Below are 20,616 nucleotides of genomic sequence, written 5' to 3' on the forward strand. Positions count from 1 at the left end.
ACTGTTGCTACATCTGACAAGCCACGGCGCTCTCACACCACACATGTACTGTGTTCAGAATCGCCCCTAGGATTGATTGAGTGCACTCGATAACGTCCACTATGGTTTACAAATCCCTTAAATAGTGTCCTATATAAGGGAATGGGGGCCATTTCGGACACAGAAATGTTCTCATGCAGTAAACAAATACATCGCAGAGCAAAGGACACTGACAATTTGCTGACAAGACAGGGAGGGTTCTTTTTCTACGAAATTGTGTAAATTGTAAGAAATTCAAACAATAAATACCGTTCTATTTTTCACTTTTAAATTTCCACTTTTTCTTTTAAAAAAGCAAAAATGTTGACAATAGTGAGGCACTTGTAAAACAAATAGATGGGGCCAATTTTTGTAAAAGCCAAACTACTTACTACTTTAATAGTACAGCCACAAGACGTAGACCAATGTAATATGCATGTTAACATGATTTTAACATTAAAAATAATTTAAAATTTTTTTTTGTTTGAAGTTATATACAATTTTATGACACTAAGAAGACACAACACCATAACACTAAACCCCTAAAAAGACCGTAAAAAAGATGATTTAACCAACTTTACAGCTCAAATAATGCACCAATTAATAACAGAATAAGTACTAGCAGAAAAGGTAATAAAATGCTTTTACAAAATTACAAGCTTCATATTTCTGTTTTTAAATCCTATTTACTGTATGGCCATTGTAAATGCCTCAGAGAAACTCAAATATTTTTTTTTTGTAAAGAAAATGAGGGATTAGTTTAATGTTTTTGGTAATGAACATTATGCCATAAGTACTGTATATTGATTATAACTGTATTGAACCCAGAATATTTCTTTAACTATCAAATTTCAAACATATTAAAAGTGTTTAAAATATGAAACACTTAAGGCTGATGTACAAAACACATTTTGAATAGAGACAGTATGTTAAGTTGTTTAAGTTGAATTAATCGCAGAAATCTGTAGTCAGAAGAAAAATGAAAATTGAATGTTTGAAGAATATTAATGCAGTGCTGACTTGCATGTGCAGTAGTTGTAAAGTGATGATCTTTGCACCAGGGCTCTGTTCTCTGAAAGCATTGAATTTCACTGAATTCTGAGCTGATACAGCATAATGCATCATCTATCAATATGTAATCTGAAATTCTTGTTTGTCTCACAACAGAACAAACTTTCCCAGGAAATCCACTTTACTTAATTGTATCCCAATCAATATTAGGAATAAACATTCTGAATATACTTTTTAAAAGTAGAAATTCAAAAAAAATTTTTAACCTGCACTAAACAATGGCGGAAATTTTCTGCTGGACACATTGACAAAATGTCTTAAAAATACTTTTAAAAGTAACCTTGTGATGCCAATACAAGTGATACATTTACAATTGTGTACTGCATGTGCAGTATTTAACACCCCCTTGTCAGAATCCTAAGACCCTAAACAGATAATATGTAAAAAAACAACTAAATCTATAACAAACAACAAAATCTACAATAAGGTCCCATTAGTTAACGTTAGTTAGTGTGCTATAACATTAACTAATAATCCTTGTAACGTTAGTTCACAAATACAAACGTTCATTGTTACTTCATGTTAGCTTATAGGTCCAGTAAATAATATTAACAGATATAACTTTTGATTTCAATAATGCATTAAGAAATGTTTAAATTAACATTAACTAAGATTACTTGAAGCATTTTCATTGTTGGTTTATGTTAATAAATGTTAACAGTTAATAAATGGAATCGTATTGTAAAATGTTATGCTTTTAATTCCTATTGCTAAATTTCCCAATTTCAAGTATCCACATTAGAGATCAGGAAGGAAAGGAATAGTTCACCCCCTGACTTCCTGACTTCCATAGTATGACAAAAAGTACTATGGAAGGCAATGGGGACCAGAAACTGTTTGGTAATGCATTTTGCAGAATGTGGGTAACCAAACAGTTTCTGTTAGCCTCTGACTTCCAGAGTATTTTTTCCTCCATACTATAGAAGTCAATAAGGACCAGAAACTATTTGGTCATGCATTTTGAAGAATGTTGGTAACCAAACAGTTGAACCTTCCATAGTATGGGGGAAAAATACTATGGAAGTCAATGGGGACCAGAAACTGTTTGGTAGTGCATTTTCAAGAATGTTGGTAACCAAACAGTTGCTGTTAGCCATTTACTTCCATAGTATTTTTTACCTCCAAGTCAATGAGGACCAGAAACTATTTGGTAATGCATTTTGGCAATTTTTTTTTACTTTATTGGTATAGAAGTAACAGGATGCAAAGTGGGAGAAAGAGAGAGGGGGCGGGATCGGGAAAAGTCCTCGAGCCAGGATTTGAACTCTGAACGCCCGTTTGGTAACCAAACAGTTGCTGTTAGCCATTTAATTCCATAGTTTTTTTACCTCCAAGTCAATAAGGACCAGAAACTATTTGGTAATGCATTTTGGCAATTTTTTTTTACTTTATTGGTATAGAAGTAACAGGATGCAAAGTGGGAGAAAGAGAGAGGGGGCGGGATCGGGAAAAGTCCTCGAGCCAGGATTTGAACTCTGAACGCCCGTAGTGTAACGGCGCCCTGCCCACAAGGCTATCAGCGTCGACTGGTAATGCATTTTGAAGAATGCGGGTAACCAAACAGTTGCTGGTAGCCACTGACTTCCATAGTATTTTTTTTCTCTCCATACTATGGAAGTCAGTGGGGACCAGAAACTGTTTGGTCACCGAAATTCTTCAAAATATGGTTCGTGTTCAGAAGAAGAAAGAAATTCATATAGGTTTGGAACAGCTTGAGGGCGAGTACATGATGACAAAATTTTCATTTTTGAGTGAAAATTTCTTTAACTAGATGTTTAAAAGAAATACCAAATGTGTGTCCTAAAAGTGACGGCAAAATAGAAAATTCTGAGTTGCCTGTTTGGCTGAACATTGCCTGAAAGAGAAAGAGTGCTCTGGTAGGGAGCAGCAATGCGTGACACAGGAGAGGCTGTGGTGGGCGCGCTTGCCCCGGGGCTACGGCCACACTCAGATCTTTGTTGCGTTCGCTCTGCGTGAGACGAGGCAGAGGCATTTTCCTGGGAGAGTGAGAGAGAGAGGGAGGGGTTGGTATTAGTTTTACTCTGCCCACTGCTTCCCACTCCAGCTGCATACATGACTAGCACCGCAGGAGTGCCCCAGAAGACTGCCCGAAAAAAGAAATGCCAGAGAGCGAATAGAGAAAGATGTCCGGTTTCGCAGGGGCAACTATATATCTTTTAACACTGCAATATAAAATAAAGCTACTGGCGTTTGACTGTTACATTAGATGCACCCAAGAGTTGTCCAATTGAGAATATGGGTTTCCTCAAATCAACTGGGAGATGATAAAGCATGAATATTATTCAACATAACAGAATAAATAGAACTAAACTGATTATCATATTCTCACATTACCATCAGCCTTTGTTGTTCAACTGTTGACTTTTTATGCCAATTTTGTCTAATACCCAGTTATCACCGTTTTATGTGAAGTACCACTAACTGTAATAAATGGTATTATTTATCAAATCAAGCTGGTTTGCTTGGTCTTAACTGGTCTGTTGGCCAGTTTAAAAGGGGTTTTGGGCACTTAAAATTATCTTTAAAGTATTGCATTACTTATTACTTACTTGCCAAATCCCATATCAACCTCGACCAGTTACAACATGAAACTGCTTTTAATTAATTTTCAAATTAATTCTGCTTTTAGTTCTTTTAAATAAATAATATAAAATTGTATAATATAAATAAAAAATGTACAATATATAAAACTATTCTTGAATTTACCAAAGTATTTAAAGGCAGAAGGTTACATTAAAAACACAAGCTACATTTTAACATTAGACGTTACATTTTAATGTAAAGTCAAGTATTGTTTTATAATTGTTCTATATTCAATACAGTATTTCATGCAATTGCATCAGAAGTAACTAATTAAATTACAGAAAATGAAGAGTAATCCCTTACTTTATTTTTCAAAGGAAAATGAAGCTACATTAATTATTTACTTTGTGCATACAGGCAATAGGCTTACACTAAATAAATAGTTTTAGTAATAAACATACAATAAAAAAAAGTTTACACATGTTTAAAGACTTATTTAAAGATACAATATTTACTACAGCCATTGTAACTAGTCTACTGTAAACTATTCTGCACATTTGTTTAATGACTTTTTGATGAAGATTTTGGCTAATTCCAAATTCTCCGTTTTTATTAAAGTGTCATTATTGAGATCATAAATATTCATAACTCCCGTTTAAGAATCTGGCAGGGCGAAGATGCCACAAGCGTGATACATTCTTACAGACCTGAGTGGCATTTCAACTTGATTATCAGTCATGGCCATGAGCGAGCGGCGCGTTTTCGGGAAAGCCCTTTACCTCCACCTGATGGCAGCATCACCAGGCCCTTCACACGGGTGCGTGGGAGTTCCCCGCTTCGCCATGTCGGGGTGGTGCAACGCGCTGAAAGGATCTCCCGAGCGAGCTCTCTCTCTCTCCCTTTTCTCCACCGCCCCCACCCCATCAGCTCCATCCTCCCCCTCACGACAGTCTCAGTCTCAGCAGCAGCAGCAGCATCGTCCTCCTCCACCCTCTCTATAGGCAGCAGCAGCAGCAGCAGCATCCGGCGGTGAGACACGGAGGAGACGCATCCGAGTGATGCCACTGCACCAACCGCATCTCTCCACCGCGAAAACACGCCGAGAATAAAGCGCTTCTTCTGCGAGGAGGGAGAAACACATTCGACTGGAGAGATCCACTGCCCATGAAGATGTCTAACGCTGACATGGTCTTGAACTCCACCGATCGGATAGTGAAATGTAAGTCTACATTTCCTCCCTCTCTTCTACCTGCATCTTTATTTTGTGCCATTATTTACGCAATAATTGTTAAAAGATTGTCACAGCTAATTAAGACGTATCGATTGCGTTTATTAATGTAGTCAGTTCATCTTTAGGACTGAACGTTTTTGAGATAGCGATGATTTTCTCTGCTATGGACTGGTGGTAACTTGAGTCACGGGCTGGCAGAGGGAGATGTGTTAAACGAGGCAGATCCAGTGGAGGCGGTGATGCAGCAGGATTTAGGTGGCATCACGCAGCCCTTCCTGTATTCTTCAGAGACAATCATGCAATAGGGTTTTCAGTTCATGTTTAGCTGTTTGCTTTCTCGAGGGAAGCCTCCAGTCTGAACGTAAATCATTCGAGATGGAAACTGTCACGCCCCCGTTGCGTCTGATTGATTTTCGCACATTTACTGGTCACGTAGCGCACATTAATATTCACATGTAGGAACATAAAAGCATAGATCACTGAGACTGAATATAAGCGTCTCGGTCTTATATAGAAACTAGACTTAGGTTAATTGAAGGTGAACTAGGTCTTTTTTTTTTTTGCTTAAAAAACGGTTTAACATTAATAGCACTTTCATAGTGAAATAGTATTGAAATAATGGATACACACTCATGAGGTGTCAATAGTCATATCAGTATTATTATAACAAAAAGCTGTTTTTATTACATAGAGCGGGTCGCACCTTCTTGGGCGCTGCTATGTTTGGATCACGTGACCAGCCGTGTGATACAATTGATCGTGTTACTGATAAAATAATATTTTTTTTACAAAGCATAAATATAAACGTACATTCTAATAACCACGGACACAACATAAAAACAGTGCCATGGTGTGACACACCAGATGAATGAGAAAACAAAAACAAAATGACAACCTAAGTCACAAAATAGGAAATATAGAGAAACATGGAAAAACAGAACAAAACATGCACAAACAGATTCAGTGGTGTCAGCAGTGAGTGAGCAAATTTAATGCATCCAGGCCAATAGGTGTCAGTATATACAGTCCAGAACCACTAGTATTATTTGGATGAATTGGAGCAGATAAATGTAAACAACAATTTACTTAGTGTACCTTTCTGTCCTTGAAGGTAACAAACAGGAAACAGCTTCAGCATTTTAATAGAAACATAATTTATTTTAAATTAGTTCAATTTTTGAGCTGTTGGCTTTCATTGATGCATTCTGACTCTTTGATGGCAGCTAATGGGTCACGTTTTCACATTTGCACTTTCATAGATTCTCCCTTCTCCTCTCAGGGTTGCTACTTTTGTCTTTTTGGTCCAGCGATGTATAATTTGTGATAATAATAACAGATGCAGTATATTCTTGTAGATATGTGTATGAATTGCAGACTCTGTAGGTATTCAGCCTCCTTAAAAAAAACAGTAAACCCCCACCAATGTTAATCTTTTTCTTGTTTTTTTACACAAATTAACACTTCAGTCTAGCTGATTGATTTGAATTGCAAAAATCTGTGGGCTTGTGAACTTTTGAAACAATTTCCAGGATATCTCAATTTGCATGCTAATGCGGCCGCATTTAAATGTGTTTTCTACTGTGTTGATTCAATAAATAGTATTAGCATTTAAAACACCCTTTGTGTCAAAGACGTAGTTCACCCAAAAATGAAAAATCTGTCATCATTTACTGTTTAAATCCCATATGATTATCACAAAAAGCAGATGTTAGGCTGATTTACGGTATGAATGTTGTGCATAATCGCACCTGAGGATCATTTCAGTCCTGATTTGTTGACATTCACATTTTTTGGCAGAACATTTGATTTGTATCTGCCTTTGAATGCTGAATCTTATGACAAGGCCCATTATAACTCAGGCTTTGATATAAGTCATCTGACCTCTCTAAAAGTTAAGGTTGCATTAGTCACTGCCACACGTAATGAGTCACAGTAGTGACCCCCCTCCAACGCACCGGCTACCTCATAGAGGTACTTTAGATCTGGTAGATTTGACCCGTAATGCCATTCTCTGAACTACCTCTGTCTCCTCTCCCCCCTTATGTATAATTGAGGGCTTTTATCATCAACAAAATGCATCAATAAATAACCACATCTAAAATCCTAGTGATGAGGTTAGCTAAGCATTCATCTTTAGCAGTGTGCAGCGCCAAATGCAGGAGACAAACAAAGAATTTGTCTCTGCATAGAATCCCCACAGCAGCAAAGCAGGATTTCATAAAACACTGCATGGTGTATCATTTGCAGAGTCTCATTTACTAAGTGCAACTAGAGTTAGGCCTTTCATTCCTGCACTGGCATAATGGATTTTATGGCGCTTTCTATTTAGTGTTTTGATATGCTGGTTTATCGCCTCGTCTCATGGGAGCTGTACTGAGCATCACTCTTTGTATGCGAAATCATTATATTGTAGCCACACTGTTAACATTCTCATACTCGTTTCCAGCTTGCATATGAACCTGTCTTAATGATCCTGGTATGAAGGCAGAAAACCATTCACAGATTTGCACTGGTGAAATGAACAGACTAGGGATGTCGTGATGCTTCATTCGTGTCTTTCTTATAGCTCAATGTTGTGGCTATTCTGTGGTTGTATTCTGTACAATTGACACGACTATTATTATTATTATCTTCGTATAATTCGTATAATTATAATAATATACATTAATTAAAATTCAATAAGGGATTTTCCACATACAAAAACGTATGAAGTGGTCAAAAACTGTGTCTGACCCACTCCATTTCTTCCGGTGTATTGCCGTTCATTCATTACCACACCCTTTATGACGATTACAAAATTACACAAACTTCTTTCATAATTAAAACAAATTAAACTGAAACAAAACACAAACAAATAATATTAAAATATTTTAAAAAATTAAATTTTCTTGAATGACTACAACAAATATAATATATGTTGTTAATATAATAAATTTATATAATAAATTGTTATTGTTTTATATATAATAAAAATATTTATAAGGACTGCATCTTTTACACACAGCAGTTGCTTTATAATAATAATATAGTTCTGATTAATAATTGCAATGCAATCCATTTCGAGTCTTGCTTTTTTGCTAAAAACTGAAAGGAGACATTGCTTCACCTAAACTAAAACTAAAAATAAGTTTGTAATATTATTATCATATTTTTATATAACATTTATATATTTATATAATATGTGACCCTGGACCACAAAACCAAAACCAATCTTAAGTAGGGTTGGGTATCGTTTGAATTTTATCAATTCTGATTCCAATTCTGCTTATCAATTCCGATTCTTTTCGATTCCCAGTTTCGATTCCAATGTGATTAAATAATGATATCAATCATTTATCATGTGTCTCTTTTTTACAAACCATTTTTTGGAGCTGAATAACATGAATAAAAATCAACAGGTTACATAAAAACTGGACTCTTTAAGAGCTGTTTGTGTGCAAAATAGAACTGCATGATTCTGGATAAATTGAGTTTTTCTTTTCTTCTTCTTCTTCTTCTTTCCCAATGGAAGTTGTGGTTCTCTCATGATTCTGAAGAAAACACATTAGACAACTAAACAAAATCACATGTAATTTATGAATAAATGATTCAATGACACACTCAAAATGTACTTGTTTCATTACTGGATGAATCAGCGTTCTTGAACGAGGCAGATCACTAGGTCCAGTCCTCACAGATGAAGAAAAAAAAAGCGCATAGCAATCGATAGGCGGAATCGAAATTTTAATTTGACAACAAGTATCCGATTCCTGACCTTAAGTATCTGATTCTGGAATCGGAATCGATTTTCGATTCCCAACCCTAATCTTAAGCAGCACAGGTATATTTGTAGCAATAGCCAACAATACATTGTATGGGTCAAAATGATCGATTTTTCTTTTATGCCAAAAATCAGTAGGATATTAAGTTAAGATCATGTTCCATGAAGATATTTTGTAAATTTGCTACCGTGCACTCTCAGATTCCAGATTTTCAAATAGTTGTATCTCGGCCAAATATTATCCAATCCTAACAAACCTTACATCAATGGAAAGCAATATTTCATAAAATTGACCCCTATGACTGGTTTTGTGGTCTAGGGTCACATATAATAAATATATTTGATGAATAATATTAAATGATATCTACAAAAACAATTAATTAATAATATATTAAAACAATAACAGTATGAGGAGTATATATTTTACATGTGTGGTCCTGCCATCCAGCATGTTGATGTGTTTGTGTTTCATGCAAAAATCTGTGACATGTCACGAAATTGGCCACTTTAGGGGACTCAGGACAAAATTTTGTGAACGCTCCAAACAAACCCAGACCCCTCTAAAACAAACCAAACTGAATACAGTTCATTTATACTGTATATTGATCACACAAGGCATTTTTCTGCACTTTGTTATTGTTGGTTTATATACAAATGTGTCGAAAGGGCACACAACTGCAGTTGCGATATTACTGTATTTATTAGTATTTCAAAATACTGTTACAGTGATACTATCATTGCACAGTTACACAGCCTAACACAACTGACTACACAGCAGGTCTCTATATGAACGTCTACTGAGAGTGAGTGAGTCAACTGAGCGCATTTTGAACAAATTAATACATATAATCTGGCACAGTAGGTTGCTGATATACTAAACATTGACATAGATGTTTACATAGGTGTTTCTGGGGAGGATATGATAGGTAAAGTGATAGTTTAGTGCAGTTAGTGCTCTTTAAAAATACAACATGTCAATCAGCGCCTGGTTTTAAAGCCCAGAGGAGGAAGGTCAAGTTTTGCATCAGCCGCTGAATTCTGATGTGTAGATGCCACTAGCCCACTCACTGCTCTGGGGTGCCTTCATGCCAGGCTTAGAACGGCCTACTTTACTGAGCCCAATTCTAGGGCATTAACTGTGTTAGTTCTGATGGGGCTTGGCGAGCCACAAGGGGCTCAAGAGGTATTGTCAGGATATAAACAGGACACTTGGAAAGGTGAGTCACCTAGCGGTGATGGTTCTCTGGGTCATGTTCTGATTAGGACACATGAAGATTACTACAATTACTGTTGTTGCAATGCTGTTGGCCTGGCATTGTCATACTTACAAACTAGTAAGGAATGTTGCCAAGTAAGATGTGCTGTTGTTTGCTTGTCATTGTGTGGCAAACTAAAATAACAAATTGGTTTGTTTCATTTTGTGAGAAAAAAAAGTTGGTGGCTTGAAAGAAACTCACTGAAGATGCGCTATAAATCAGTACCATATCAGTTATTGGCCGATATTTAATTGATTGGTATTCAGCAATATTGGATATTTCATTGTGCATACATTTCCTCTACTTTTAAATTTAGACCACCATTGCCATCACTTAAAGCTAATCTTTAATGCACTAATAATTTACGAAATGTACCAAATCTCGTAATAAATACATTTCTGTGCCGTATATTAAAATGGGTAACACTTCACAACAAACTTCCTTGGTTAACCTTAGTTAACTATATTATTTAACATGAACTAACAATGAAAAAATTGCTAACACTTTATTTTAAGGTGTCCTTGTTACACATGTTACATGTATTTACTATTATAATAACAATAAATTATAATTATAAATACTATAATAACAATAAACCAACCCCTAATCCTAGCCCTAACCATATAGTAAGTACATTTAGTTAATTAATATTACTCAGTACTTAAATATATAATTACACTGTAACAAGGACGCCTAAAAATAACGAGGGTAGATGGTAAGGTGGAGTAATTACTGACAGGACTGAGGGGAGCGAGATGGATGCTGGGGATCCGCTTGACTGATATGTACATGCAGGCTTTATATAGTAGTGTGGGTGAATTATTTAAGCATTGGTTTGCAGCACTGTTTCAGTTCACATGGCTCTCTTACATAACAATACTTCCCCGAGGTCTGCTGATGAGATGGAGAAGACGAGGGAGATGAGGGAACGAAGAAGAAAAGATGAAAGAGAGGATGAACAATCTTAAGGCCTATTCACACCAGTGTGAATATTCCCTGCAAATATTCAGTCAGAGGACAAATGTTGAATAAAAACACTAGGTTTCTATGGGCCTGTGAATATCTGGGTGTGAATATTCATCTGCCGACAAATCTAACGCATTTTTTTTTTTTATTGGCCAATAAGATATTAGCTTTTGATCATGTTTCCCAAGTCGCTGCTGCACAGTCTGTTACATATGGTTATGATGTTAATTGTCTTTGTACTCAACCAGAAAAAAATACATGTTTGAAATATTTTCTTTTAAATACAGAATTTGAAAATAAGTCTTATAAAAATATAATTTAAATAATAGCAAAAGTAATTAATACATAATAATAAAAAGTACTTATATATGTAATACGTACTTTTTTTTTTTTTTTATAAATTACTTTTGGTAATTATATTTACATATGATTTATTTTCAAAGTATACAAGTACATTGGTTATGCTGTTGTCTTTGTCCACTACCAGAAAAAAAAAACATAATTAAATTTTTAATACAGATTTTGAAAATAAATCATATAAAAATATCATTAAAATGTAATTTATAAATAATAAAAAAATATATATTTATGTATATGTGTGTGCGTGTGTGTGTGTGTGTGTATATATATATATATATATATAGAGAGAGAGAGATAGATATACACACATTACACATAATACATTGAAATAATTTATGAAAATTAGGCAAATGCATTAGACTTATCTAGTTAAGTAAGTAAGTGAATAATTAAATTAAACTCTGTATTGACATCCTTATGCTGACAGATGTGTGCGTCATCTGTTGTACTGTTCAGCACCACCTATTCCATCAGAAAGTATTTGTTTGTCACTTAATTCTAACAAATAATTGTTTACATTTGTTTTAATATTTGCATATACGTTTTGACTGCAAATCGTTTTGCATTTTTGTTTTTGTGCTGGGTGTGAATAAGTATTTAGCCAGGGGAAACAGAAAAAGGGAACGGGGGATGTGTGTGAGTGAGAAGGCTGGAGAGGTGTAAGGCATAAAGAAGTTTCCATGGAGAAAAGTGGACAAAGGATCTGGAGGGCAACAAAAGAGAATATGATGAACGTGAGGAGAAAGTGACAGATGAAGGCTGAAGTAGACAGGCAGGACCTGATAGAGAGGGGGAGAGAAATAAGACGATAGGAAAGAGACAGAAGGAGAGCCACGCATGAGAACACTTGTAAATTGCACAAATACATGACAGGTCTGTAGATGAAGTGTCTGCTTATTATAGCAGTCCTGCTTCAACAAACACAAAGCTTCACACACATCAAACATCACTAATGCTGTCACTCTTTCATCAAAAGGGATCATTCACCCAAAAATGGAAATTCTGTCATCATTTACTCACCCTCAAGTTGTGTCTGTATGAGTTTCTTAGTTCTGATGAGCAAAAAAAGAAGATAATTTGAATGTTGGTAACCAAAGCAGTTGATGGTAGTCATCGACTTCCACTGTATTTTTTTCCCCATACTATGGAAGTCAATGGCTACCGTCAACTGTTTGGTTACCAACATTCTTCAAAATATCTTCTTTTGTGTTCAAAAACTCAAAACTCAAACAGGTTTGAAACAACTTGAGCGTGCTGCGTGAGTAAATGATTACAGTATTTTCGTTTTGGGGTGAACTATATCTCTTTATGTTGTTGAATCAATCTCTTAATGTTCTAGACAGGGCTGTAGCCTAGCAATTAGCATACATGCTTCGACATAGGGAAGACTGGGGCTAGTTGTCACACTGTTTGCTTTCAGTGAATATTTCTTAGGGTATATTGGTTCACCTTTGACAGTTAATTTCAAAAGCCCTGGTCTGCTCTATTAAGTTGTGGCAGTCATATCATGTCGCATTGTTTGAACCTGACTTGCGTCATGCCTTTTTTTCCCCATACTATGGAAGTCAATGGCTACCGTCAACTGTTTGGTTACCAACATTCTTCAAAATATCTTCTTTTGTGTTCAAAAACTCAAAACTCAAACAGGTTTGAAACAACTTGAGCGTGCTGCGTGAGTAAATGATTACAGTATTTTCGTTTTGGGGTGAACTATATCTCTTTATGTTGTTGAATCAATCTCTTAATGTTCTAGACAGGGCTGTAGCCTAGCAATTAGCATACATGCTTCGACAGACATAGGGATGGGGCTAGTTGTCACACTGTTTGCTTTCAGTGAATATTTCTTAGGGTATATTGGATCACCTTTGACAGTTAATTTCAAAAGCCCTGGTCTGCTCTATTAAGTTGTGTTAGTCATATCATGTCGCATTGTTTGAACCTGGCTTGCGTCATGCCAAGTTCCCTCCTCTTCCTCTCATAGTTTCTTGTAATTTGTCACCCAACCTATATATATATATATATTGAACATTGGATGATATTGAAAAAATTGACATTGATAATAGTTTTTTTGTTATTTTGCTCAATCATACTGTCTGCTATATGAAATTTGTATAAAAGTACGAAGTAATATATATAAATATATAAAAGCATGGAAGCCCGTTTCTGCCACTGAATAAAAAATAAAAAAGGTAATTGCGAGTTTTTATCTCACAATTTAGACTTTTTTTTCACAATTGCGAGTTTACATCTCACAATTCTGATTTTTTTTTCTCACAATTGCCTGATGTAAACTCGCAATTCTGACATTTTTTTTCCGGAGAATTGCATAAACTCGCAATTGAGTTGAGTTATAAAGTCTGAATAGCGGGATATAAACTCGCAATTGCAAAAAAAAAAAAAGTCAGAATTGCGAGATGTGAGTCGCAATTAACTTTTTTATTTTTTATCCAGTGGCGGAAACGGGCTTCCATATAAAAGCTATATTTGGAAAGAATAAATTTTTGTAGAATGATCAGAGTGATTTTGTAGGGAATGTATAGAAATGTATAGTGAATGTTTAGAAAATAAAAATATGAAAAAAATTATTTTTTTTATTGTGATTATTATTAAATAAAAATAAACAAAATAAGAAATATATTGCAATAATGCTTTATTAAAATAAACAAACAAGCATTCACAGTATTTTCGAGAAAATAAGTCACACTTGTCGCACCAGGTCAAAATAACATTATTGAGAGAAAACAACTCGGATTGAATTAAACTTTCATTCGACACAAATCCAAATATGTGCGTGCTTGGCATTAATTGAATTATTTAAGTCGCTTTGGAATTTAAGTCGCAGCACATTTCAAATGATTAAAAAAGTGACATGTATTGCAGTTTTTATTATTTTTATTACACTAATACAGAAAAATATATATTTTTTTATATTACACTGTAAAATTACAATACTAATATTTATGTGTTCATTTTCAAACGTTAAACCACAGAGCCTTTATTTTGATGGTTTGCCAGCAAATAAGTATATGCGCTGCATGTTTCAGAGTGAAGGGTAGCACGCACTTGATTTTATTTGGATATATACTGTATTCCCCTGCCCCCCATTCTAATACCAGTCAGGAGGGCCAGGCTGCCACACTAAATTAATTGAATTATTTAAGTCGCTTTGGAATTTAAGTCGCAGCACATTTCAAATGATTAAAAAAGTGACATGTATTGCAGTTTTTATTATTTTTATTACACTAATACAGAAAAATACATTTTCTTTTATATAACACTGTAAAATTACAATACTAATATTTATGTGTTCATTTTCAAATGTTAAACCACAGAGCCTTTATTTTGATGGTTTGCCAGCAAATAAGTATATGCGCTGCATGTTTCAGAGTGAAGGGTAGCACTGCGTTGATTTTATTTGGATATATACTGTATTCCCCTGCCCCCCATTCTAATACCAGTCAGGAGGGCCGGGCTGCCACACTAACTCCATCTCTTTCATCTCTCCCTTCTCCAGCATATTGGCTTTTCATGCATGGGTTGTGCTCAGGCCGGCAAGCTGCCACACTGCCACAGCCCATAAACACGTAAGGGCTCGGCACATTCTGGGTTTGTGCATGTTGCGGGAACCACTGACACATTTCGACACAAGCGGTGCTCATGTTTTGAGTCGAGTCTCATAAAACAAGTGCTCCCAATTCTGGTTGCCAGATCTGTTTAGTCATAAGTATTATTTTTTGTAATCCAAACAACACCAGAAGTCGGACACAATGGCGCCTGGACCGGAGGGCGATAGTCTGAATCGCTAGTCCAAAGTGATTCCTAGCTGCGCTGCTTCACGCCGTGCAGTTGATCCCTCTAGAGTTAATGTGGTCGACACTGTGGAGGCTGTTATGTAATCCAGTTTCTTCAGTTATTAATAATGTCCTGTCAACATGTCCACTTCTCTCTGTTCTTTTTAACAAGCTCCACAGCTTTCCACCACCTCTGAAACACCTAAAATGGTACACTGATAAAAGATCCGCTGTGCGACGTTAGCGGCTTGTCGTGCGCCGGTGACAGATACATTGTTAGTCTGTAGTGTACATTATATTAGGCCAAAACGTGGACAATAGGTAATGGTGAAAAGTGAATAATTTGACTAAATAAAGTCATAAATTATTGTAACAAAGTCATGAGCAAAATGAATAATGAAAGCTCTCAGTTCACCAGGAGATTGAGTAGGTACTACATTTGGTTTGAAAATGTACTTACTGCATGACTGTATAAAAAAGTAGTATGATACAGTATGAATATGAGTAGTATGTTTGAAATTTGGACGTACATCTGCCATGTTATTGCTGTCCTACCAGTGTCAGTGCCATTCGTAAATCCTCATTCGTGGCCCCAATAAAGTGTTTTTGCCTGCTACAGTATATAGTATGGAAGTACACCTATACGAATGCACTGTTTTTGTTTTCTGATAATTTGCTACATTCGAATATTCTGCAAAATACAGAAGAAAAGATCTGTCATTCAGTTTTATTGTAACTCATAAACACAAACTCAATTACAAAATCTGCTTAGCTGCCTTAGTGCCACATAGACGACTTCATACATAAAAGGTCATAACTGATTTAATGCAATACATCAGTTGATTTCAGTACAGTTTGATGTTAGCATGTTGCTAACCTAGTACCCTAATAAGCATAAAAATACATAGCACACAACATGTATTTGGTAAAATAACTACAAGGAACTATTTTATTGACGCTTTTCAGTATTTAGTACTTTTTTGTCCACCATCTTAGCTTGTTGCAGTGCATTTTGGGATTCCATTCTCTGCAAAGGATGTTATGCTACCTTACCTTACTAAATATAGCATCTATTGGAGTTCCAAATATGTGAATATACAGAATTTAATCACATTATTTGAGAGTGTTTAAAACCCCATACAGCAAAAAAAAGTATTTTAAAATGTATTTTTAAATGTATTTCAAAATATACAAAAAAATGTGAAAAATTTAATTTGTTATCTATAACACGTATAAATTTAACACATTTGAATAAAATTCAGCAAAGAACATACTTTTCGATGTTAAAAAAAAATACTATATATATTCTATTTCAGTAATATATTTCATTGAGCTTCACTGTTTACAACATATATTTGGCATATATCTAATATATATTTTTGTCACAAAAATATATATATTTTGACATATGGGACTGTTTAGATTTTAAATGTCATATTAACATGTGCATGTCCCCTTTCATCAAGGTTATGCAGAGAATACCAAAATCTAATTATTTTAAATAAATCTAAATGTTAACTCTTTGACATACTTGAATTCTGAAAATACAATGTCATGCTTTTACTGTCTATGTAGAATTTGACTTTCCCTGTACTTTATGCTCATTATATTCAGTGTGTGTGTGTGTGTGTGTGTGTGTGTGTGTACACATACACACTCATTTTTATGGTTTTGGTCCATATTATGAGGCTTGTTCTGTCAGCATATGCAAATTATTTTAAATGATTCTGGATCAGTGAGTTATTTAAATAGTCACGCATATGTTGCATGCAGTGACAATTCGGCATGTATTTGACGCGTCATCTCTGGTAGCATTAGCACAGTTGTTTGCGGTCTCGGCCTAAGGCTGAAGCTCTTCTGTTAACACGATGAGGACATTGACAGGCATAGACACTGTTACGGTGCCAGGTGTGCTTGTTGGTAATGCTTGAACTGTGTAAGAGAGACAACCGTAACGATTGTGCATTTTCTGCCACACACAAGTAGGGGTTATTCCCATATTATGGTCTAACACACGGGAGGGATGTTATGTGTTTACATCCTTCAGGTTTCAGCTAAAGGTTTACTGTCAGTCACAGGCATCCAGAGCTTTCCCTCAGGAGCAAATGAGGAGAGAGAGAGAGGAAGAGAGAACCTGTTTGGTGTAATAGAGCCGTCGATTGCACAATGTGAGACAGTCATGAAGACAGGCAACCGTAACAGTTCTTGTTAAGATGAAGCGAAACCACAATAGACATATCTATAGAGGAATGTAGAGTCACGGAGGGTGATACACAGACAAGATTTCCCTTCTAATGAAAGTGAAGCTTGAATGACATTGTGAGAAAATAAAGGACTAGACAAGGTTACTTCTGCATGTCTGTTTCAAAACCTGCTGAGCTGCCTAGTGCCTAACTAGACAGCATTTAAGGCACCATATATCCTGTGCAATTTTGAGCGTAAAAATAGCTTTGTTTGTATCTTTCGCGTAGTTTGAAATCCCACAACGCACTGTGACTCAGTGAAAAAAGAAAAGAAATTGTTGAATAAAGTTGTTATTTTTGTTTTCTTTGAGCACAAAAAGTATTCTAGTAGCTTCATAACATTACGGTTGAACCACTGATGTCACATGGACTATTTTAACGATGTCCTCCTTTACTACCTTTCTGGGCCTTGAACGTAGTAGTTACATTGCTGTCCATGCAGGGTCAGAAAGATCTCGGATTTCATCAAAAATATCTTAATTTGTGTTCCGAAGATGAACGAAGGTCTTACGGCTTTGGAACGATGTGAGGTTGAGTAATTAATGACAGAATTTTTGACATTTCTGTGTAAACTATCCCTTTAAGGTTTAAGCTTTTTTTTCTGCAGGATTTTCAGCTATATTCATATTTTATTGCAACATGCACTCTATGTAACAGCTTTATAACAGTTCTATAGAGTGCAATAGTGGCCACCTACTTTTTAGCAGCCTTGGTTCTGGAAGTATTTTTCCCATAGAGATTGTAAAAAAGCCTTCATTACAGAGTTATAAGCCATGAGACAAACCAGCCGTCTAAAAGGTAAAGCACAACATTACAAACTCATAACAAACTGATTTGAAGCAAACAGCTTCAGTGAAGGAAAGAATAACAATCCCATGAAGCTTTGTAAATTATTTAGTAATATATATATATATATATATATGTGTGTGTGCGTGTGTTACTAATTAAAAATTGGCTGTGTATGCTGAATTGTCCTATGTATTTCATTTTTTTTAAAGAATCATATCATTACATACCAACATGCTAACATCACACTCTATTAAAATCCATTGTGACTTCATGTGCCAGTGTTTTAGTGTTTCAGTGTTTGACACACTGAGTTGCTGACTATGTAGAGCACTTATGCGATTAGGATGCCCCGTAGACAACAAAGCCCTTCGCTAGGTTTTGGAACAGAGCTTATATCTTACATTTATTAAGCAAACAGAGAAGAAAAAAAATGACAGGTGCTTATTTTAGAATCAGTGATCAAGGAATTGTGTATGTCTGCATAATCTGAATTTGCATTGTGCCGGGGTTATTACACTTAACTTAAACCATAAAGTAACGTATGTGTTACATGACATAAATGTTAGCTGAAATAAAATAAATCATTTCTGCTAGTTGCCATGGCAACATTTCTCATTTTTCATTTAGTTCAACTAAAAACTAAAGCTGAAATCAAAATGAATAAAAACTATATAGACATATATAAAGACAAACATTCAAAAATTATAATAGTATCTCAGTGATACTAAAATAACACTGCAGTGTGCATTTTATCATAATTAATTCGAGCTATATCTAATTTTGCTGTTTGCAGCTCCTTCTTGATTCATTTTTGTACATGCTCTTCTATATAAGTATGCTAGGTGTACCTTGTTTTATTTATATGTAAATATGTGTAAATTATACACCCCTGAGGTACAACCATTAAGAGCAGTTCTCCTTTCTGCTTGCCTTGCCTTTTTTTTTTTTTAGCTGAAGCATACAGTAGTTTACTGCTTATTAGCTGCAGAATAGAATATTTCAGAGTGTTTGTGGTGTGTGTAGAGAAAGACAGAGCTGCTGCAGACCTGCACATTGGAGATTTAATCCCAAATCACAGTGTATACTGTGTCTGAACTGGCCACACTTCAGTAGTCACCGGCTGTTGCTCAGCAACATGCACCACAGTCCAACATCTTGTGAAGAGCCAAGCTGCTGTTTTCCATCTCACCCTTGAACCATTCTCTCTCTCTCTATTCATTTGCTCTCCATTCCTCCCTACTGAGACTGTTGTTCATCAGGCATTTCACACGTTCTCCTGTTTCTCTCTTGTCTATTCTTCCTATTAAGTTTCTTCTCACTCCGATAGGCCACATGTTGTGCTCTGGAGCATCTCATTATTGTTCATATTTACACAAAGTGCTTGTCTATCTCGTCATCTTTCTGTCTTTCAGGATGCTGTGCGAGTGCATCTCAGCCCTCTAGAGAATTGGGAGAAGGCGAAGATGGGGACAAATAGGGACATTATGTTCTTGTGGAAGAGGCATTATGTTCTGCGTTGTCTGTCTGTCTTTCTCTCTCTCGCTCGCTCTCTTCGTCTGACTGTGCCGTGACGTCTTTTGGTGGACTCTCACACTGAGTCAGAAAAGTGCCAAAAACTTGTTGAAATGCTGTCACTGTTCACACACATTTGCTTCTTCACATTGAGAAGCAAAAACCATAAATCTGAGTGCTTTCTCATTTTTTGTTTTATTTACTCTCCTCCAGACCCATCAAATAGCCAAGGGGCCCTAAATCAATACCAAACTAGAAATTGGTTTATTTTAGCTCATGATAAACTGGATAGCATTAGCATTAGTGAAGTAAACAGTTTCAGAAATAAGCATCTGTATGTTATTTTGTATGCGCATTTATATTCCTCTACAGTAGTGTTTCTCAACCAGGGGGCGGCCCTCAGCAAATTTACTTTAAAGTATGTCAATTTAATTACTGGATCCCACTTTATATTAGGTTGCCTTAACACTTACGTCAGTACTATGTACTTACAATGTACTTATTGTGTTCATATTGTATTGCAAAACACTTTTGCTGCTATTAAGGTGGGATACGGGTATGGTTAGGGACAGGTTTTATGGTATGGGTAGGTTTAAGGGTGGTTTAAGGTGTAAGGGATTGGTCAACAGTGTAATTATAAATTTAATTACAGAAATTAATTACAGATGTAAGTACATGCAGGTATTTTTTAAAATATAAGTACAATGTAAAATCATGTACACAATAAGTGCATTGTATCAACTGATTAATTAAAGAAATTAATTGATGAAAAATGCAACTAGAATTGCCTGTGACAGACTGTTACAGTGTCAGTGTCAGTGTTAAAAGGTATAATTGCTGCTTTTTGCAGTGCAAATTTTGTTTGTGATGAAAATAACAGTACGTTTTCGTCAGTTATTTTACCTACGGATCGATGCATTTCTTACAGATTTCTGCTCATTCGAAATCGGATACAGATGAAGTAGCACTGTAAGATTACATTTGTTTGAATGCATTATTGAGAGAGCGATTGCGTGTGAATAAGTGTTGTACCTGTTTAAATCATGATTTCACCTGAAAATATTCAGTATCTAGA

At 35.6% G+C, this 20,616-nt stretch overlaps 1 protein-coding gene across 2 annotated transcripts in view; it reads left to right on the top strand.

Annotated features, from left to right (window-relative positions):
* Positions 1 to 4,454: 4,454 nt before the first annotated feature.
* The window catches only part of LOC107733504 (serine/threonine-protein phosphatase 2B catalytic subunit alpha isoform-like), a 57,047-nt gene continuing 40,885 nt past the window's right edge, over positions 4,455 to 20,616 (top strand). For both annotated transcript variants that reach the window (XM_016545148.1, XM_016545149.1), the window contains exon 1: positions 4,455 to 4,852. In XM_016545148.1, coding sequence (XP_016400634.1) covers positions 4,798 to 4,852 — 55 coding nt within the window. In that variant the 5' untranslated portion in view covers positions 4,455 to 4,797. The remainder of the gene's footprint in view (positions 4,853 to 20,616) is intronic.

The sequence above is a fragment of the Sinocyclocheilus rhinocerous genome, unplaced genomic scaffold (assembly GCF_001515625.1).
Source record: "Sinocyclocheilus rhinocerous isolate Xijiao unplaced genomic scaffold, SAMN03320098_v1.1 scaffold69, whole genome shotgun sequence".
NCBI classification, from domain to species: Eukaryota; Metazoa; Chordata; class Actinopteri; order Cypriniformes; family Cyprinidae; genus Sinocyclocheilus; species Sinocyclocheilus rhinocerous.